Source organism: Phyllobates terribilis, unplaced genomic scaffold (genome assembly GCF_046119375.1).
Source record: "Phyllobates terribilis strain yellow unplaced genomic scaffold, ASM4611937v1 Scaffold_7__3_contigs__length_470593459, whole genome shotgun sequence".
NCBI classification, from domain to species: Eukaryota; Metazoa; Chordata; class Amphibia; order Anura; family Dendrobatidae; genus Phyllobates; species Phyllobates terribilis.
Genome location: NW_027362767.1, coordinates 247,282,740 through 247,301,536, shown reverse-complemented (window position 1 = coordinate 247,301,536; position 18,797 = coordinate 247,282,740). Strand labels below are relative to the sequence as shown.

General features: G+C 44.2%; 1 protein-coding gene across 13 annotated transcripts in view; it reads left to right on the top strand.

Annotated features, from left to right (window-relative positions):
• DNM1 (dynamin 1) overlaps nt 1-12,771 on the top strand; it is a 150,902-nt gene extending 138,131 nt beyond the window's left edge. For 5 of the 13 annotated variants that reach the window (XM_073640197.1, XM_073640196.1, XM_073640194.1 and 2 more), the window contains one exon: nt 9,348-9,768. In XM_073640197.1, coding sequence (XP_073496298.1) covers nt 9,348-9,414 — 67 coding nt within the window. In that variant the 3' untranslated portion in view covers nt 9,415-9,768. Of the gene's footprint in view, nt 1-9,344; nt 9,769-12,295 lie in introns of those variants that run through there. The other 8 variants (XM_073640193.1, XM_073640190.1, XM_073640191.1 and 5 more) reach the window with 3 other exon arrangements.
• Nucleotides 12,772-18,797: the final 6,026 nt, after the last annotated feature.

Below are 18,797 nucleotides of genomic sequence, written 5' to 3'. Positions count from 1 at the left end.
TCCTATATAGACCCATAGAGGAGAATAGAGCAGTGATCACACATGCGCACAACTGCTCCTATATAGACCCATAGAGGAGAATAGAGCAGTGATCACACATGCGCACAACTGCTCCTATATAGACCCATAGAGGAGAATAGAGCAGTGATCACACATGCGCACTACTGCTCCTATATAGACTCATAGAGGAGAATAGAGCAGTGATCACACATGCACACTACTGCTCCTATATAGACCCATAGAGGAGAATAGAGCAGTGATCACACATGTGCACTACTGCTCCTATATAGACCCATAGAGGAGAATAGAGCAGTGATCACACATGTGCACTACTGCTCCTATATAGACCCATAGAGGAGAATAGAGCAGTGATCACACATGTGCACTACTGCTCCTATATAGACCCATAGAGGAGAATAGAGCAGTGATCACACATGCGCATTACTGCTCCTATATAGACCCATAGAAGAGAATAGAGCAGTGATCACACATGCGCACTACTGCTCCTATATAGACCCATAGAGGAGAATAGAGCAGTGATCACACATGCGCACTACTGCTCCTATAGACCCATAGAGGAGAATAGAGCAGTGATCACACATGCGCACTACTGCTCCTATATAGACCCATAGAGGAGAATAGAGCAGTGATCACACATGCGCACTACTGCTCCTATAGACCCATAGAGGAGAATAGAGCAGTGATCACACATGCACACTACTGCTCCTATATAGACCCATAGAGGAGAATAGAGCAGTGATCACACATGCGCACTACTGCTCCTATATAGACCCATAGAGGAGAATAGAGCAGTGATCACACATGCGCACTACTGCTCCTATATAGACCCATAGAGGAGAATAGAGCAGTGATCACACATGCGCACTACTGCTCCTATAGACCCATAGAGGAGACTAGAGCAGTGATCACACATGCACACTACTGCTCCTATATAGACCCATAGAGGAGAATAGAGCAGTGATCACACATGCGCACTACTGCTCCTATATAGACCCATAGAGGAGAATAGAGCAGTGATCACACATGCGCACTACTGCTCCTATATAGACCCATAGAGGAGAACAGAGCAGCGATCACACATGCGCACTACTGCTCCTATATAAACCCATTAAGGAGAATAGAGCAGTGTTCACACATGTGCACTACTGCTCCTATATAGACCCATAGAGGAGAACAGAGCAGCGATCACACATGCGCACTACTGCTCCTATATAGACCCATAGAGGAGAATAGAGCAGTGATCACACATGCGCACTACTGCTCCTATATAGACCCATAGAGGAGAATAGAGCAGTGATCACACATGCGCACAACTGCTCCTATATAGACCCATAAAGAAGAATAGAGCAGTGATCACACATGCGCACAACTGCTCCTATATAGACCCATAGAGGAGAATAGAGCAGTGATCACACATGCGCACTACTGCTCCTATATAGACCCATAGAGGAGAATAGAGCAGTGATCACACATGAGCATTACTGCTCCTATATAGACCCATAGAAGAGAATAGAGCAGTGATCACACATGCGCACTACTGCTCCTATATAGACCCATAGAGGAGAATAGAGCAGTGATCACACATGCACACTACTGCTCCTATAGACCCATAGAGGAGAATAGAGCAGTCATCACACATGCGCACTACTGCTCCTATATAGACCCATAGAGGAGAATAGAGCAGTGATCACACATGCGCACTACTGCTCCTATAGACCCATAGAGGAGAATAGAGCAGTGATCACACATGCACACTACTGCTCCTATATAGACCCATAGAGGAGAATAGAGCAGTGATCACACATGCGCACTACTGCTCCTATATAGACCCATAGAGGAGAATAGAGCAGTGATCACACATGCGCACTACTGCTCCTATATAGACCCATAGAAGAGAATCGAGCAGTGATCACACATGCGCACAACTGCTCCTATATAGACCCATAGAGGAGAACAGAGCAGTGATCACACATGCGCACTACTGCTCCTATAGACCCATAGAGGAGACTAGAGCAGTGATCACACATGCACACTACTGCTCCTATATAGACCCATAGAGGAGAATAGAGCAGTGATCACACATGCGCACTACTGCTCCTATATAGACCCATAGAGGAGAACAGAGCAGCGATCACACATGCGCACTACTGCTCCTATATAAACCCATTAAGGAGAATAGAGCAGTGTTCACACATGTGCACTACTGCTCCTATATAGACCCATAGAGAAGAACAGAGCAGCGATCACACATGCGCACTACTGCTCCTATATAGACCCATAGAGGAGAATGGAGCAGTGATCACACATGCGCACTACTGCTCCTATATAGACCCATAGAGGAGAATAGAGCAGTGTTCACACATGCGCACTACTGCTCCTATATAGACTCATAGAGGAGAATAGAGCAGTGATCACACATGCGCACTACTGCTCCTATATAGACCCATAGAGGAGAACAGAGCAGCGATCACACATGCGCACTACTGCTCCTATATAAACCCATTAAGGAGAATAGAGCAGTGTTCACACATGTGCACTACTGCTCCTATATAGACCCATAGAGAAGAACAGAGCAGCGATCACACATGCGCACTACTGCTCCTATATAGACCCATAGAGGAGAATGGAGCAGTGATCACACATGCACACTACTGCTCCTATATAGACCCATAGAGGAGAATAGAGCAGTGATCACACATGCACACTACTGCTCCTATATAGACCCATAGAGGAGAACAGAGCAGCGATCACACATGCGCACTACTGCTCCTATATAAACCCATTAAGGAGAATAGAGCAGTGTTCACACATGTGCACTACTGCTCCTATATAGACCCATAGAGAAGAACAGAGCAGCGATCACACATGCGCACTACTGCTCCTATATAGACCCATAGAGGAGAATGGAGCAGTGATCACACATGCGCACTACTGCTCCTATATAGACCCATAGAGGAGAATAGAGCAGTGTTCACACATGTGCACTACTGCTCCTATATAGACCCATAGAGGAGAATAGAGCAGTGATCACACATGCGCACTACTGCTTGTATATAGACCCATAGAGGAGAATAGAGCAGTGATCACACATGCGCACTACTGTTCCTATATAGACCCATAGAGGAGAATAGAGCAGTGATCACACATGCGCACTACTGCTCCTATATAGACCCATAGAAGAGAATAGAGCAGTGATCACACATGCGCACTACTGCTCCTATATAGACCCATAGAGGAGAATAGAGCAGTGATAACACATGCGCACTACTGCTCCTATATAGACCCATAGAGGAGAATACAGCAGTGATCACACATGCGCACTACTGCTCCTATATAGACCCATAGAGGAGAACAGAGCAGTGATAACACATGCGCACTACTGCTCCTATATAGACCCATAGAGGAGAACAAAGCAGCGATCACACATGTGCACTACTGCTCCTATATAGACCCATAGAGGAGAATAGAGCAGTGATCACACATGCACACTACTGCTCCTATATAGACCCATAGAGGAGAATAGAGCAGTGATCACACATGCGCACTACTGCTCCTATATAGACCCATAGAGGAGAATAGAGCAGTGATAACACATGCGCACAACTGCTCCTATATAGACCCATAGAGGAGAATAGAGCAGTGATAACACATGCGCACTACTGCTCCTATATAGACCCATAGAGGAGAATAGAGCAGTGATCACACATGCACACTACCGCTCCTATATAGACCCATAGAGGAGAATAGAGCAGTGATCACACATGCGCAATACTGCTCCTATATAGACCCATAGAGGAGAATAGAGCAGTGATCACACATGCGCACAGCTGCTCCTATATAGACCCATAGAGAAGAATAGAGCAGTGATAACACATGTGCACAACTGCTCCTATATAGACCCATAGAGGAGAATAGAGCAGTGATCACACATGCGCACTACTGCTCCTATATAGACCCATAGAGGAGAATAGAGCAGTGATCACACATGCGCACAACTGCTCCTATATAGACCCATAGAGGAGAATAGAGCAGTGATCACACATGCGCACAACTGCTCCTATATAGACCCATAGAGGAGAATAGAGCAGTGATCACACATGCGCACAACTGCTCCTATATAGACCCATAGAGGAGAATAGAGCAGTGATCACACATGCGCACTACTGCTCCTATATAGACTCATAGAGGAGAATAGAGCAGTGATCACACATGCACACTACTGCTCCTATATAGACCCATAGAGGAGAATAGAGCAGTGATCACACATGTGCACTACTGCTCCTATATAGACCCATAGAGGAGAATAGAGCAGTGATCACACATGTGCACTACTGCTCCTATATAGACCCATAGAGGAGAATAGAGCAGTGATCACACATGCACACTACTGCTCCTATATAGACCCATAGAGGAGAATAGAGCAGTGATCACACATGCGCATTACTGCTCCTATATAGACCCATAGAAGAGAATAGAGCAGTGATCACACATGCGCACTACTGCTCCTATATAGACCCATAGAGGAGAATAGAGCAGTGATCACACATGCGCACTACTGCTCCTATAGACCCATAGAGGAGAATAGAGCAGTGATCACACATGCGCACTACTGCTCCTATATAGACCCATAGAGGAGAATAGAGCAGTGATCACACATGCGCACTACTGCTCCTATAGACCCATAGAGGAGAATAGAGCAGTGATCACACATGCACACTACTGCTCCTATATAGACCCATAGAGGAGAATAGAGCAGTGATCACACATGCGCACTACTGCTCCTATATAGACCCATAGAGGAGAATAGAGCAGTGATCACACATGCGCACTACTGCTCCTATATAGACCCATAGAGGAGAATAGAGCAGTGATCACACATGCGCACTACTGCTCCTATAGACCCATAGAGGAGACTAGAGCAGTGATCACACATGCACACTACTGCTCCTATATAGACCCATAGAGGAGAATAGAGCAGTGATCACACATGCGCACTACTGCTCCTATATAGACCCATAGAGGAGAATAGAGCAGTGATCACACATGCGCACTACTGCTCCTATATAGACCCATAGAGGAGAATAGAGCAGTGATCACACATGCGCACTACTGCTCCTATATAAACCCATTAAGGAGAATAGAGCAGTGTTCACACATGTGCACTACTGCTCCTATATAGACCCATAGAGGAGAACAGAGCAGCGATCACACATGCGCACTACTGCTCCTATATAGACCCATAGAGGAGAATAGAGCAGTGATCACACATGCGCACTACTGCTTGTATATAGACCCATAGAGGAGAATAGAGCAGTGATCACACATGCGCACTACTGCTCCTATATAGACCCATAGAGGAGAATAGAGCAGTGATCACACATGCGCACTACTGCTCCTATATAGACCCATAGAGGAGAATAGAGCAGTGATCACACATGCGCACTACTGCTTGTATATAGACCCATAGAGGAGAATAGAGCAGTGATCACACATGCGCACTACTGCTCCTATATAGACCCATAGAGGAGAATAGAGCAGTGTTCACACATGTGCACTACTGCTCCTATATAGACCCATAGAGGAGAATAGAGCAGTGATCACACATGCGCACTACTGCTTGTATATAGACCCATAGAGGAGAATAGAGCAGTGATCACACATGCGCACTACTGCTCCTATATAGACCCATAGAGGAGAATAGAGCAGTGATCACACATGCGCATTACTGCTCCTATATAGACCCATAGAGGAGAATAAAGCAGTAATCACACATGCGCACTACTGCTCCTATATAGACCCATAGAGGAGAATAGAGCAGTGAAAACACATGAGCACTACTGCTTCTATATAGACCCATAGAGGAGAACAGAGCAGTGATCACACATGCGCACTACTGCTCCTATATAGACCCATAGAGGAGAATAGAGCAGTGATCACACATGCGCATTACTGCTCCTATATAGACCCATAGAGGAGAATAAAGCAGTAATCACACATGCGCACTACTGCTCCTATATAGACCCATAGAGGAGAATAAAGCAGTAATCACACATGCGCATTACTGCTCCTATATAGACCCATAGAGGAGAATAGAGCAGTGATCACACATGCGCACTACTGCTCCTATAGACCCATAGAGGAGAACAGAGCAGTGATCACACATGCGCACTACTGCTCCTATATAGACCCATAGAGGAGAATAGAGCAGTGATCACACATGCTCACTACTGTTCCTATATAGACCCATAGAAGAGAATAGAGCAGTCATCACACATGCGCACTACTGCTCCTATAGACCCATAGAAGAGAATAGAGTAGTGATCACACATGTGCACTACCACTCCTATATAGACCCATTGAAGAGAATAGAGAAGTAGTCACATGAGCACTACCTCTCCTATAGACCCATAGAATAGAGGAGTGGATGCACACTGCCGATAACGTAATGTCAAGGGACTGTGAGCACCTCCCCGATCCCTCAAACTAAGGGCGCCCTAGTCCATCCTTGTTCTCTGGATTACTCCTGAAGATGGAGACGCCGGGGTCACATACCTATCTATGCTCCTAACTTAACCCTTATCTGATCCCTCCCCCACACAGGGAGGTGAGGGGCTGAAGTGTATAGGAAAACACTAACCAGACAGACAGGGTTAACAGACATGGATAAAAGAAAACTACAATCAAACAAATAAACTCACAAAACAGAGTGGGAAACAGAGGAGGTATGGGAAGGGAAAACCAAATGTGAGCTGATAAGGAAAAACACACAAACCAACTCCACACAGCAACCTGCAGAAAAACTCTCTAACTGCCAACTACCAACTCCAAACACTGAACTCTCCTTCACCACCAAACCTGGAAGTAGAACTATCACTGGCAACTCCCAAGTGCAAGAGGCGGAGCACATATACGAGAGGGGAGGGGCCAACACTGAACAGCTGAGACAATCCAGGATGGAGAGCTCCAGGAGATCAATTGAACTGATTAACCCTTGCCATGACAGCAAGGAAACCTGCACTGTTTAATAAGATGGTGAACCAGTTCAAATAAGTGCAGGAGCTCAGTGTAACCAGACGCCGCGATCTTCTGGCCCCTCTCTGTCACGGTATCCCTGTGACACTACCACTGCTATAACAACAAACCACTGCTATAGACCCATAGTGGAGAATAGGTCAGTGCTAACACATACACATTACCTCTCCTTTATACTGTAGACCCAAAAAAGAGAATAGAGCAGTGGTCACACATGTGCACTAAAACTGCTACATAGACCAGTGTTCTCATCTACTACAACTTAAAAATGGTAAGTAATTCAAACACAAGGTTTATTAGAAAGTTGCAGAACTTTGGAAATTTTCTTGGGATTTTTTTTTTATGTATTCAATAGCTAACGTCTAGAACTGCAAATGCAGCCAACAGTAGGTGCTACATCCAGCTGTGAATTCTAAGATTATGAACCCCCATATGTGTGGACCACCAGTCAGTGTGACTTCTTGATGGACCATCCAAGTCTTCTTCTTAGTTGTTATTTGGAGACGTTTGAGCAACGCTGCAGTAGACCCCAGAAAACCCCAGTAGACATCTCATTATTTCCAAGTGTCCTTCCTCTTGGAGACGTGTCCTAGTTCCTTCATCTGTAGCAGTTGTCTCCATCATGTCGGTCTCCAAATGTTGCAAAACTACCACTGTTTGGAGACCCCCGATCTAAGGAGACTTTAGTTTGTGTTTTTTCCAGATGCCCCATCCAGCGCTGTTTACACAAGCCCATCTATTAGGACTTCAATTGGCAACGCCAGTCCTGCTTTGTGTAAATAGACCCTCTCCACCATTTACCAATGAGATCAGCGTCGTACCCACTGATGTTTCTTCTGGTCGTCCTTGTTATCTTTCTCTTCCTCTCACACTCGATGATTCTTCTGCTTCCTCACGTGTCCACTTTGCATTCACCGTCCTTATACCTCACCGCCATCTCCTTTTTCATTGCTTTCTGATATTGCCGTGCTCTGCTTGTTGTCCAAAAATTAACCGTGCCTGGCAACTCGGACCGATTGTCACTTCCTGTCACCTCACACATTCATCAAACCCGATTCCTCACATTATTCCTATGTACCAACCACAACCCCCTGCCGAAATATGAATTACTGTTGCTGTTTCATCCCACCATCAATGGAGTGATGTATAGAAACTAGCAGAGAGAATAACAATGGGGACCAATCAGATGCAAGCTTACATTTTGAAACCTTCACTTTTGAAATGAAAGCTGCAATCTCATTGGTTGTTGTTGAGAACTCCTCTATTTTTTCATTCACGACCCCGATTAATTCAGCTTCTCGTGTATCCGCCTTTTCCAAATCATACCGCATGTCCTTGGCGTATGAGTTATAATTGTGATTTTGTGATCTTGCTGTGTTTGCGTTTTGTTTCACACGCACAGTCAGCCCTCCTAAACCTGACATGGACAGAGCATGGAGGACATTGGAGAGCCTCAAGTACAACACAACACACCGGCCTCTGATTTACTGAAAAATTAATGTATGGCGTAAAATATAAAACATGGGAAGCATTAAAACGAAGATCAGACCCCAAAATATCAATTTTTGAGGTGGTTTTCCATAAATGTTATCAAAATTGATCAAAAACACATTATATAATATGTGTAGCAATATGGACCTCAAATTCTAATTGTGGGGTCTACGACTCCATAACAATGGCTTTTATTTGAACTCCCCAAGGATCCATATTGCCACACACAACTAGGCCTCGCTTATCAGCACAGTCCTTATGGTTCATAGCGACCAATCACAGCACAGCTTTCATTTTACTGCAGCTGTTTCATAAATGAAAGGCGAGCTCTGATTGGTTGCTATGGACTGCAAGTACAGTTCTCATAAAAGTGGCGGCCCATAGCAACCAGTCCACATTTAATAAGTCAATACTGTCAAGTGGGAAGAATATATCCTTTGGCCATAGCAACCAATGTCCACGCTCATTTCTCAAGTATAGTTTTTGTTTATAATGGAGGCCAATTTAGTGTTTGACAGGAGAAAGCGCCTTCTAATTTTCTGACAAATTTGACAGAATGTGAGAGCGATGTAAGCAGAGCCTATTGGTTGCTATGGGCAACATGGACACTTTTTCTTTTTCCGATGCCTGGAAGCCATTTTGAGTCCAAATAACGCTTCTTTATACATGTTGTTATGTACTGGCGTAGAAATGGCGATGTACTCCAGCTGGCAGGGGATTCTGGGCTGACTGTCTCATCATGGATGATGCTAATCACGCTCTGTGTTCTCTTGTCTGTTCTTGTTTTTATTTTCATTCAGCAGGAAGGCTCCCGCATCACCTACACGACCCACCATTATCCGACCTGCCGACCCGTCCCTCTTAGATTAAAATATGGAGGCCTGGCCGCCGAACACAGCTTTCTCCCCATCCCTTCTCCCAAAACCCCCCATCTCACCTATTCCAGCATGGTGAAAATGTTATATCCCCCTCGACCACTGGTTCAGTGTCACTATGTATTGTATTGTACAGATGTGTAGTATCGTCCCTTTGCAGCGCCATATTGTGATGTTTAAACACCTGGTTGATATATAGATATATATATATATTTTTTTTTTCTTTCCTTGCTTTTATCCCACCTGCAATGCCACTACACATCCCTCCGCCTGCTTATAGAAATGATCTCATTGTGTCTCCGTTGTACGATTTTTTGTTTTCTTTTGTATTAAAACGATGTCAATCAAATTAGAGTGATATAATTAGTAGCCATTGCTGGTCACAGACAGCGCTCCTCAGTCTTCCCCTACCCCCTTCCCGCCCGCCATTGCTCATATTGACGCCTTTTGTTCACGTTCGGTGTGGTTCTGATGCCCTCTTGTGGTCCAGTTCTGTTCTGCATCCACTTCCTTTGGTTTTGTGAATTTTTCATTTCCATTCAATAAAGAAGAGCGCGGGACGGGGCTGGGAGGGGGTCATTTCTGATCATTTTAATTAAAGGTTATGCAATTAGATGAGTATTATTATTTTTTTTATATATGTCAATTACTTTTTCTTTATTTTGCAGGGTATGATTTTTGAACAGTAGACTGGAGTGCAAAATAATATTTTTAAAGGGGTAGTTCACCTATGGCTCTATAAAGGTCGGGATAGTTTTATATATAAAAAAAATTCTGAATTAGTGCATTTTCCCCTTGTGGGTACAGTCTACCTGTATGGAATATATCCTTAGGAGACCTATATAGGCCACGGTAAACTATCCCTTTAATTCACCTATATAAATCTTGCAATAAATGTCAGCTGGGTTGCTGCTTAAAACCTTCCAACAATAATAGGGAAAAAAAAATAATGTGCATTGAAGCCGTAGTCAGGAGACAGTGTAATAAGGGCTCATTTAATTGGTATAGCACCAGCTAATTTTTTTTTTCTTTGTGAAAATGCCGCTGTTCTCCTGAATCCGACATTGTTTTTCTTTTGTTCCTGTGCCCATGCGTTCCTGAGATATGGCCCCTTCTTCCCTGTATATAAACCAAGTTTTTTTTAACCAAGTGGGCGTGGTCATTGACTGTTCTTTGTGGTAATTTCCTTGAAGACCATGTCCAGTTGGCAAAAAAAATGTAATTTATACACAGAAAAGAGAGGGGCCATATCTCAGGAATAGAAAGGCGTAGGAACAAAAGAAAACCAGCGCCGGATTCAGAAGAACAGCGGTGTTTACGCCGGGAAAGAAATTACATCTATTTATGGCAAGTGACATTTCTTCATGTGCCCTTTACAGAGTAGCATTAGTGCCCCTCTAATGATTAACATGCGTACGTTTTCAAGATGACAGTATACATGTTGTGCTTCTTTGATAACCTGGGCCTGTTATAGCAGGTTGTAGGCCCTGAAGACCAGAGGTATAATGATACTTACTAGTTCTGCTGTTATTAGTCATATTATTACAAAAAAAGGGAAAGCACTAGAATGTTTACAGAGCGCCACCTGCTGGCTGCTGCTAGGTAGAGAACCACATTTACTGGCTTCTAGTCATTGGGACTGCAGAGACTACCCATAGCACTTGCCTGCTATCCCAACATTTCCCATTTGCTGGCCTGTTGGCTTTTGGAAGGAGCATATCCTAGTTGTTATCACTAAGAATTGCAGAGCACTCCTCACATTCTGGCTGCTGATTCTAGGTTATGTAGAGAGCGCCATCTCCTGGCTGCTGATTCTAAAATTTCTAAATATTACCACCTCCAGGAGGCTGATCTTAGTGCTTATAGATAACACCACCATTTGGTTGCTGATCATAGGGACTGTAGAGAGATGACACCTCATGTCTGCTGATACTAGGACGTTTAGAGAGCGCCACCTCCTGTCTGCTGATGCTAGGATGTGTAGATAGCGCCACCTCCTGTCTGCTATTGGGACTTGTAGAGAGCGCCACCTCCTGGCTGCTGATACTAGGACGTGTAGAGAGCACCACCTACTGTCTGCTGATACTAGGACTAGTAGAGAGCGCCACCTCCTGGCTGCTACTACTAAGACTTGTAGAGAGCGCCACTTCCTGTCTGCTGATACTATGACGTGTAGAGAGCGCCACCTCCTGGCTGCTACTACTAAGACTTGTAGAGCGCCACTTCCTGTCTGCTGATACTAGGATGTGTAGATAGCGCCACCTCCTGTCTGCTATTGGGACTTGTAGAGAGCGTCACCTCCTGTCTGCTGATACTAGGACTTGTAGAGAGCGCCACCTCCTGTCTGCTGATACTAGGACTTGTAGAGAGCGTCACCTCCTGTCTGCTGATACTAGGACTTGTAGAGAGCGTCACCTCCTGTCTGCTGATACTAGGACTTGTAGAGAGCGCCACCTCCTGTCTGCTGATACTAGGACTTGTAGAGAGCGCCACCTCCTGGCTGCTACTACTAAGACTTGTAGAGAGCGCCACTTCCTGTCTGCTGATACTAGGACTTGTAGAGAGCGCCACCTCCTGGCTGCTGATACTAGGACTTGTAGAGAGCGCCACCTCCTGGCTGCTACTACTAAGACTTGTAGAGAGCGCCACTTCCTGTCTGCTGATACTAGGACTTGTAGAGAGCGCCACCTCCTGGCTGCTACTACTAAGACTTGTAGAGAGCGCCACTTCATGTCTGCTGATACTAGGACGTGTAGAGAGCGCCACCTCCTGGCTGCTGTATATAAATACACTAAACACCTCCTTTGTTTTCAATACCTGTGACTGACCTTTTTCTTTCCTGCTCTTTCTCCCCTTTTCTCTCCTCCTGGGATCAGAGCCACCCGAGTTAGCCCATCCAGGCCAGAGAGTCCTAAGCCTCACTATGACCTGTAAGCCTCCCTGGGCTTAGCTGTTGCCTGCTTCCTAGCTGTTCTGTCTTGGAGTGTGTGACACTTACCACACTGTCTGTCCTGTTGTACAATGGTCGTGCTACACGCATATCAAACGTGATTATTATGAGCTCATCTTCTGTTCTATTGCTGCACTTATGTCTGTGGTAGTGGCATATCCTGATATAAATATACTATAAATAATTCTAAATATATATATATATATGAGATATTCAAGATACGTAAGCCGGTGTGCTTCCATGTGAATTTCAGTCTTTAGTAGGACATAAATCGTGGGGAAATGATCAGACGTTGGTCAGTTGGCAGCTGGATCTGTTGCTCTGCATGTAAAAGGATCATCCATTTGGGGAAGACGTTCTTGGTGCTGGTGTGTAGCTGTGATACCCGTCAGAGCGTTGAATAAAATATGTTTCTGTAAAAAAAAAAAAGAAAAAGAAAAAGTTTCCTGTCTCGTAATTGAGTTTTGTGTCTTTGTGAAGATCACTGATCGATCGAGGGAGTCGATCGGGTCACTGCTCTATACACCATGTAGTGTCCAGACTTGGGTACTGCAACTTAGCTCCCATTCATTTCATACTGGTAGGATTGCCAGGTATCATACCCCCATCAATCCGATATACATCATCTTAAACAACCCCTTTGAATGCAGTGTCACCAGAAAATTACTTGTTTAAATCAGGTTTTTGCATTACATGAACATTAAAAAAAGACATGTTTTTTTATATCATGATTTTTATTTAAAGAAAAAATTACTAATCTTGCATTTTTTTTTTTACATTGGACACCAAGTTTTCAGCAGTTTCGTTATCACTATAGAGGCAGGATTTCAATTACAGGTAACACCTCTGATAACACAGGATCCACCAATCACAATAGCTGCTGTCACAGCTCACCTGCTCCCCCTCCCTTCAGTGACCTTTGCACACGCTCATTAGATGCTTCAATACAAAAGATAGGGTCTCAATCTGTTCATTGCTGCTAATGTACATGTTAATTTCCTGACCAGTGTAAAAAATTGTAAGTTTTTATTTTTATAAAGATTGTGGAGTTAATTGCCAAAATTGAAAAAAACAACACAAAACCGGTCATATACTGATGATACATTCCCTTTAAGGTCCTCATTCAAGTTAGTGTAAAGTTGAGCTTTTTTGATTTTAGCAGACAGGATGATCATATTGTAAGGGCCTACACTTCCCTAGAAGAATTTTTGGGAGGTAGAAGGGTGGGGCATGTTAAATTTCAATGCCCGATCCCTTTTTTTTTTCCTCAAGGGAGATAAGCCGCCACTTCAGAAATGTGACAGCGGCGTACTCCTCTCTCTCCATTGAGAACACATGGAGCAGGTACATCACCACTCATGGTCTGTGGGATTGCTGGAGAGAGCCGCGTACAGTCTGCAGCGTCCCAGTGATCAGGATGCGATTGCCTGTCCTATGGATGGCGTTTGGAGAACCCATTTAAGTCCAGGATACATGGCAGCTTCTGTCCAGCGACACCAAGCCTTATAGGTAACAGAACTTGCTGTTGTGCGATTTTGGTGTAAAAAACATTCCAAAGTCACAGACACGTTGGAAGAGATCGTCCCATCACACAACCAAAGTCATCGTGTACCCCTAAACTAAAGGGGATGGACAGAGTTACAAAAACATGGCTGCTTTCTTCCCCAAAAAAAAAAAAAATTACACCACACATATCCGCAGGTTAGATGTGGTATTACAGCTCGGAATTGCACCTAAGCTGCAATACCAGACAACCCATGGACAGGGGTGGCGCTGTTCCTGATAGAAAGAAGCCATGTTTTTCTAATGCTAGACAACCCGCTTTCAAAAAAAAAAAAAATTTTCAGCCAAAAAAATCATTGTCTTCCAAGAACGCAGGATGGATCTAGGAGTCCCAATTAGCCAGTTTTGGTGGCACCTGTACACCGTCCTGCCACCAGGCTGGTAACCCGCGGGCCTAGAATTTACACTTAGAGGCCGATGTAATTCTGCATTAGATGGGGTGTGTCGGACTACTCTTATGTAGATTGGACACCCGTCACCTCTTTGCCAGGCCGCCGTGAGAATTTTACAGCATCAAGACTGGCACAAGTGTAGAATTGGCAGCAGTTGAAGAACACAGCGGCAAATCCAAAAGACCCCACACAGTGCCAAGGGTCCGCAACAGAGGTCACATTGTTTTATTGTGGGGAGATCTAGTGGATGGAGACCATGGGAGCCCAAAACCGCTGCTGACTGGCCTTACAAGAAAATGAGGCACAGTTGTCCCTACTCCCCTGCGACCTGCCAGTTATGGGGGTCAGCTTACAGTCCCATCAACCACCTCTCTAGCACCCCCTTCTTTATGGTCTTTTTGACCCAATTTGATATCCAACATCCCCTCTGCCCCTAGAGTGGGGCACAACATGGCCGCCCGTATTCCTGCTGCTGATAGGATGAACATCTTCTGGCCTAATACCTGTCGGGACCACTTTTTCCTCTAGAGACGTCCATCAGAACACTGCATGGTGCGGTTTAGCGTCTTAGTTGGACAAAGAGTCCACTTGGTTCCTCCTCTCCAAGTAGCCATCCGCAGGATGCTATGGCTGCAGTGAGAATCTAAAAATCCTGAGCAGCTCTTCACTTGGTTAAAGCGGTGGTCCGGGAAACTTTTATCCCCATAACACTATAGAGCAGCAGGTTGGATACGGAGTGCTCCAATAAAAAGTTGAGCGCGGCGCACAGCAGACACCGTGGGAATGAATGGAGCGGCAGTCAGGCATGTGCACCATCGCTCCATTCTAAAGGCGATAAGTGCCCCAGCCATCAGACCAGCATCAATCAACAAGTCATCACCGGAAAAAAAAATCCCTATAAGATCATCTGTGAGACAATAAGTGACTAGTCCTCATCTGTTCTCATCCCGGCCACTGGGGAAAAAAAAAATGCCTAGGCTCCCAAATCTATATGAATGGCGGTCTCTCCGGGTTCAAACACTTACTTAGGTTTCTTGACATTTCTCCCACATTCTTGATGCCTGAAAATGGGAACATGGGCCTCAAAATAAAAATGTACTTTTGTCCCCCAATATCGCTTTTATCCACAAGGCGGCGTTCCCGTCTCCTGCAGACATCCAGGTCGCACCGGCAATTCATCCCCTTTGCAATACGTTAAAGACACTAACAATTTGTGTGCCAAGTAAAAAAAAAGAAGTTATGCATTGAACCTTAGCAACCAAATAGACACCATCTTGCCCAATACCGTATACAACCCCTGGCAAAAATTATGGAATCACCAGGCTCGGAGGATGTTCATCCAGTTGTTTAATGTTGTTGAAAAAAAGCAGATCACAGACATGGCACAAAACTAAAGTCATTTCAAATGGCAACTTTAGGGCTTTAAGAAACACTAAAAGAAATCAAGATTAAAAATGTGGTACTCAGTAAGGGTAATTTTTTTCAGACCAAGCAGAGGGAAAAAATTATGGAATCACTCAATTCAGAGGAAAAAATGATGGAATCATGAAAAATAAACACACAAAAGAACACTCCAATACATCACTAGTATTTTGTTGCACCACCTCTGGCTTTAATAACAGCTTGCAGTCTCTGAGGCATGGACTTAATGAGTGACAAACAGTACTCTTCATCAATCTGCCTCCAACTTTCCCTGATTGCTGTTGCCAGATCAGCTTTGCAGGTTGGAGCCTTGTCATGGACCATTTTCTTTAACTTCCACCAAAGATTTTCAATTGGATTGAGATCCGGACTATTTGCAGGCCATGACATTGACCTTATGTGTCTTCTTTCAAGGAATGTTTTCACAGTTTTTGCTCTATGGCAGGATGCATTATCATCTTGAAAAATGATGTCATCATCCCCAAACATCCTTTCAATTGATAGGATAAGAAAACTGTAAAAAGTATCAATGTAAACTTGGGCATTTATTGAAGATGTAATGACAGCCATCTCCCCAGTGCCTTTACCTGACATGCAGCCCCATATCATCAATGACTGTGGACATTTGCATGTTCTCTTCATGCAGTCATCTTTATAAATCTCATTGGAACGGCACCAAACAAAAGTTCCAGCATCATCACCTTGCCCAATGCAGATTCGCGATTCATCACTGAATATGACTTTCATCCAGTCATCCACAGTCCACGATTGCTTTTCCTTAGCCCATTGTAACCTTGTTTTTTTCTGTTTAGGTGTTAATGATGGCTTATGTTTAGCTTTTCTGGATGTAAATCCCATTTCCTTTAGGCGGTTTCTTACAGTTCGGTCACAGACATTGACTCCAGTTTCTTCCCATTCGTTTTGTTGTGCATTTCCTGTTTTGGAGACATATTGCTTTAAGTTTCTGGTCTTGACGCTTTGATGTCTTCCTTGGTCTACCAGTATGTTTGCCTTTAACAACCTTCCCATGTTGTTTGTATTTGGTCCAGATTTTAGACACAGCTGACTGTGAACAACCAACATCTTTTACAACATTGCGTGATGATTTACCTTCTTTTAAGAGTTTGATAATCCTCTTTTTTGCTTCAATTGACATCTCTCGTGTTGGAGCCATGATTCATGTCAGTCCACTTGGTGCAACAGCTCTCCAAGGTGTGATCACTCCTTTTTAGATGCAGACTAATGAGCAGATCTAATTTGATGCAGGTGCTAGTTTTGGAAATGAAAATTTACAGGGTGATTCCATAATTTTTTTCCTCAGAATTGAGTGATTCCATAATTTTTTCCCTCTGCTTGGTCTGAAAAAAAAAATTACCCTTACTGAGTACCACATTTTTAATCTTGATTTCTTTTAGTGTTTCTTAAAGCCATAAAGTTGCCATTTGAAATGACTTTAGTTTTGTGCCATGTCTGCGATCTGCTTTTTTTCAACAACATTAAACAACTGAATGAACATCCTCCGAGCCCGGTGATTCCATAATTTTTGCCAGGGGTTGTAGCAATCTGGCACATTTTGTTTGGGATTGCTCAGGGAGTGTTGTACAGACATTCTTAAAGAGACAGGAACACGGTTTAATCTGCTGAACACGTTTATTCAGAAAGAAAACATTTTATTTCCAACAAGATGAAATCATTTCAGCAACAGAATGGAAAGTGTAGCCCCCTGACCTGTGACGTATCACCCAATAAATTATAATAATCCCCCCCCCCCCCATATTAATAAATCTCCAATCAAGAGGACAGACCAGCTTCTATAGAAGCTCCATCATAATATAGTACAAGATACCTGCAGCGAAAATGCTGCGGAGGTCCAGCGTCTGATCCAGGAATATACAAAATGTTACACTCATACATTATGTACAGGAACCGCTTCCATGTTCAAGTCAGGAAGAGATGTAGGAATTTCTACCGTGCCCGCTCTCACCCACCTACCCGGGTTACTTGTGCACATCTCACCCACCAGGGACAGAAGAATGATACCCCAAGGCTCCTTCTCCTGTGTCGTTAACAAGATATGGCCGCCTCCAGCAGCACATAATGAAGAAATACTGTAAACCTCATGGCCCGAGTCTCATCACAGTCATATAGGGAGTGGTGGGATATATGATCATCATAGCACGGACAGGAAAAGTGCTCAAAAAGAATATAAAAGGTTGTAAAAAAAAAACAAAACACAAACTAATATGCAAGAAAGCCAAATGTAGTAAGAGTGATACCAAGCAAATCAGTTCACCAAGATGCACTGCGCTCCACAGGGGGATGTGCTCTTGTAGTAAACTGTATGCTTGGCTCAGTCACTACATGACCGCATACAGTGGGGGGCACACCTATACCAAGTTCTCCACCAAAACTAGTTTCCGAAAATCTGATTAATAATGCAGAAGGAGATGGAGAGTTGAGGAAGGGCAGGAGTAACTTTGGCCAATCTGATCCTCCTTTTCTGCCCAATATCAAACCAGTCTTGTCATGAGAGACAGACGGGAGGCAAAAGATAGGAAAAATCTGATTAATAATGCAGGCCTGAGATGGGAAGCTGAGTAATGACAGGAGCAACTGCAGTCAATCTGCCGCCTCCTCTACTGTCAGCCCGGTACCAATCCAGCATGGTGATCAGAAACAGCCTCGATGCCAGGAGGAGAAACATCTGATTAATAATGCAGACTGAGATGAGGAATTAGGGAATGGCAGGAGTAACTTGTGGTCAACCTGTTTTCCCATTCTCTGCTGTCATGTCAGTGCCAATCCAGCTTTGTCGTGAGAGGAAGGAGGGTTGAGAAAAATCTGATTAATAATGCAGGCTGAGAGATGGAATTAGGAAGCGGCAGCCATTCCTGCGGGCTATCTGCCTCCTCCAGGATCAGAACAACCTGATAAATAATGCTGCACGAGATACCCATTAGACTGCCCACAGTTACACCTGCCACTGCCTGTTTCCCCTGCTCAGCTTACTTAGTGGGCTGACCGCAGAGAAGGGGGGAGAGAGTGGGCTGA